This window comes from Coenobita brevimanus, chromosome 84, assembly GCF_032717465.1.
Source record: "Coenobita brevimanus isolate Jiangsu-jjx chromosome 84, ASM3271746v2, whole genome shotgun sequence".
NCBI classification, from domain to species: domain Eukaryota; kingdom Metazoa; phylum Arthropoda; class Malacostraca; order Decapoda; family Coenobitidae; genus Coenobita; species Coenobita brevimanus.
Window position 1 is genome coordinate 1699861 of NC_137037.1, and position 2500 is coordinate 1702360.

Consider the following 2500-nt stretch of genomic DNA (forward strand, 5'->3'; position numbering starts at 1 on the left):
TGGTAACCATATAACCAAACCATACGTGCTCCCTACGTGTCAACAAGTGGGTTGGTGGAGGGTTAGTGCCCCTCCCCGTAAAACACATAACTTACGGGATTATGGTGTTTGTCGGTAGATAGATAGTTTGAAATAGTTTCTTCTGTGTTTTATTTATAGTTTCTTCTGAGTTTTATTTATGTTTTTTTTTAGTTTTATTTATAGTTTCTTCTGAGTTTTATTTATGTTTTCTAAGATTGTGAAAATGCAGATTAAGAATATATTTGAACCCCTCCTTCCCTCTGTACTCCTTCCCTCCATCCCTCCATCCCTCTGTACTCCTTCCCTCCATCCCTCCTTCCCTCTGTCTCTCCTTCCCTCCATCCCTCTGTCTCTCCCTCCCTCCCTCCATCCCTCCTTCCCTCTGTACTCCTTCCCTCCATCCCTCCTTCCCTCTGTACTCCTTCCCTCCATCCCTCCTTCCCTCTGTACTCCTTCCCTCCATCCCTCCTTCCCTCTGTACTCCTTCCCTCCATCCTTCCTGGTCCTTCTCCCCTTCCCTCCTTCCCTCCTTCCCTCTGTCTCTCCTTCCCTCCATCCTTCCCTCCATCCCTCCTTCCCTCCTTCCCTTCTTCCCTCCTTCCCCCTGTCTCTCCTTCCCTCCATCCCTCCATCCCTCCTTCCCTCCTTCCCTCCTTCCCTCCATCCCTCCATCCCTCCTTCCCTCCATCCCTCCATCCCTCCTTCCCTCCTTCCCTCCATCCCTCCTTCCCTCCTTCCCTCCTTCCCTCCATCCCTCCATCCCTCCTTCCCTCCTTCCCTCCATCCCTCCTTCCCTCCTCCTCAGTATTCTTATTCACCCGCGTCTCTCAATCCAGTGTCTTTTCTTGCTCACATCGGTGTCTGAGCTCCTCTCTCTCTCTCTCTCTCTCTCTCTCTCTCTCTCTCTCTCTCTCTCTCTCTCTCTCTCTCTCGTTCCTTTACTCTCTTCCTCCTTAACGTTTCTATTCTCTCTCTCTCTCTCTCTCTCTCTCTCTCTCTCTCTCTCTCTCTTGTACATAACGCTAATTAAGCACTTATCATCCTCCCTTTCTCCTTCATCACTCCTTCACTCCCTCACTCTTTTATCCCCCCTCCTTCACTCCCTCACTCTTCACCCCTCTCCCTCCCTCACTCTAATACTCACGTTGGTCTCACACTCGCCGTGCTGGTTCTTGCCCTTCACACTAAACGCACACTTGTCTCCTTCCTTCACTTCCTTCACCCCTCGTTTCACTCCCTCACTCTTTTACCCCTCTCCCTCCCTCACTCTTCACCCTCTCCCTCCCTCACTCTAATACTCACGCTGGTCTCACACTCGCCGTGCTGGTTCTTGCCCTTCACGCTGAACGCACACTTGTCTCCCTCCTTCACGTCCTTCACTACGAGCGTGTGCCAGCCCGCCATACGCTCACACGAGACCTCATATTTCTCGGAGGTAGGCAGTGGCTTTCCGTTCCTGAACCTGTGTGTGAGAGATAGAAGGATGTGAGAGATAGACATGAGAGATAAGGAGAGAGATGGAGAGATGAGGGATAATAGAGATATAAAGAGGGGGAGAGGAGGAGAGAAGAGAGGAGAAGAGATAAGAGAGATATGGTAGGATAAAGAGGGGAGAGACTGAGAGATAAGGAGGGGGAGAGGTAGAGAGATGTGAGAGATAGACATGAGAGATAAGGAGAGAGATGGAGAGATAGAGAGACACGAGAGATAAAAAGGGGGAGAGATAAGAGAGATATGGAAGGATAAAGAGGGGAGAGATTGAGAGATAAGGAGGGGGAGAGATAGAGAGATGTGAGAGATAGACATGAGAGATAAGGAGAGAGATGGAGAGATGAGGGATAAGGAGGGGAGAGATTGAGAGATAAGGAGGGGAGAGATGGAGAGATGAGAGATAAGGAGGGGGAGAGATAGACATGAGAGATAAGGAGAGAGATGGAGAGATGAGAGATATAGAGGGATAAAGAGGGGAGAGACTGAGAGATAAGGAGGGGGAGAGATAGAGAGATGTGAGAGATAGTCATGAGAGATACGGAGGGGAGAGCTAAGAGAGATATAGAGGGATCAGGAAGGGGGAGAGATGGACATATAAGAGAGATATGGAGGGATAAGGAGGGGGAGAGACGAGAGAGATAAGACATGGAGGGGTAAGGAGAGGAGAGATGGAGAGAGATAGAGAGATGTGAGAGATAGACATGAGAGAGAATGAGAGAGATGGAGAGATGAGAGATAAGGAGGGAGAGAGATAGAGAGATGTGAGAGATAAGGAGGGGGAGAGATAGAGACTAAACCTGCATGGGAGAGATAGAGAGATGTGATAGTCATGAGAGATAAGGAGGGGAGAGATAAGAGAGATATGGAAGGATAAGGAGGGGAGAGATAGAGAGAGGTGTAACTTGCAATACTTTGGTGATAGAAACTCCGTGTACAAACAGCTAGATAAGGAGTTTATTACAAGCTCACAGTAAAATAGTCTGCCCTT

General features: G+C 49.0%; 1 protein-coding gene across 5 annotated transcripts in view; it reads right to left on the reverse strand.

The window, feature by feature from the left end:
* Positions 1-2500, reverse strand: part of Obsc (Obscurin) — a 543345-nt gene that overhangs the window by 135228 nt on the left and 405617 nt on the right. For all 5 annotated transcript variants that reach the window (XM_080280411.1, XM_080280415.1, XM_080280412.1 and 2 more), the window contains one exon: positions 1324-1483. In XM_080280411.1, coding sequence (XP_080136537.1) covers positions 1324-1483 — 160 coding nt within the window. The remainder of the gene's footprint in view (positions 1-1323; positions 1484-2500) is intronic.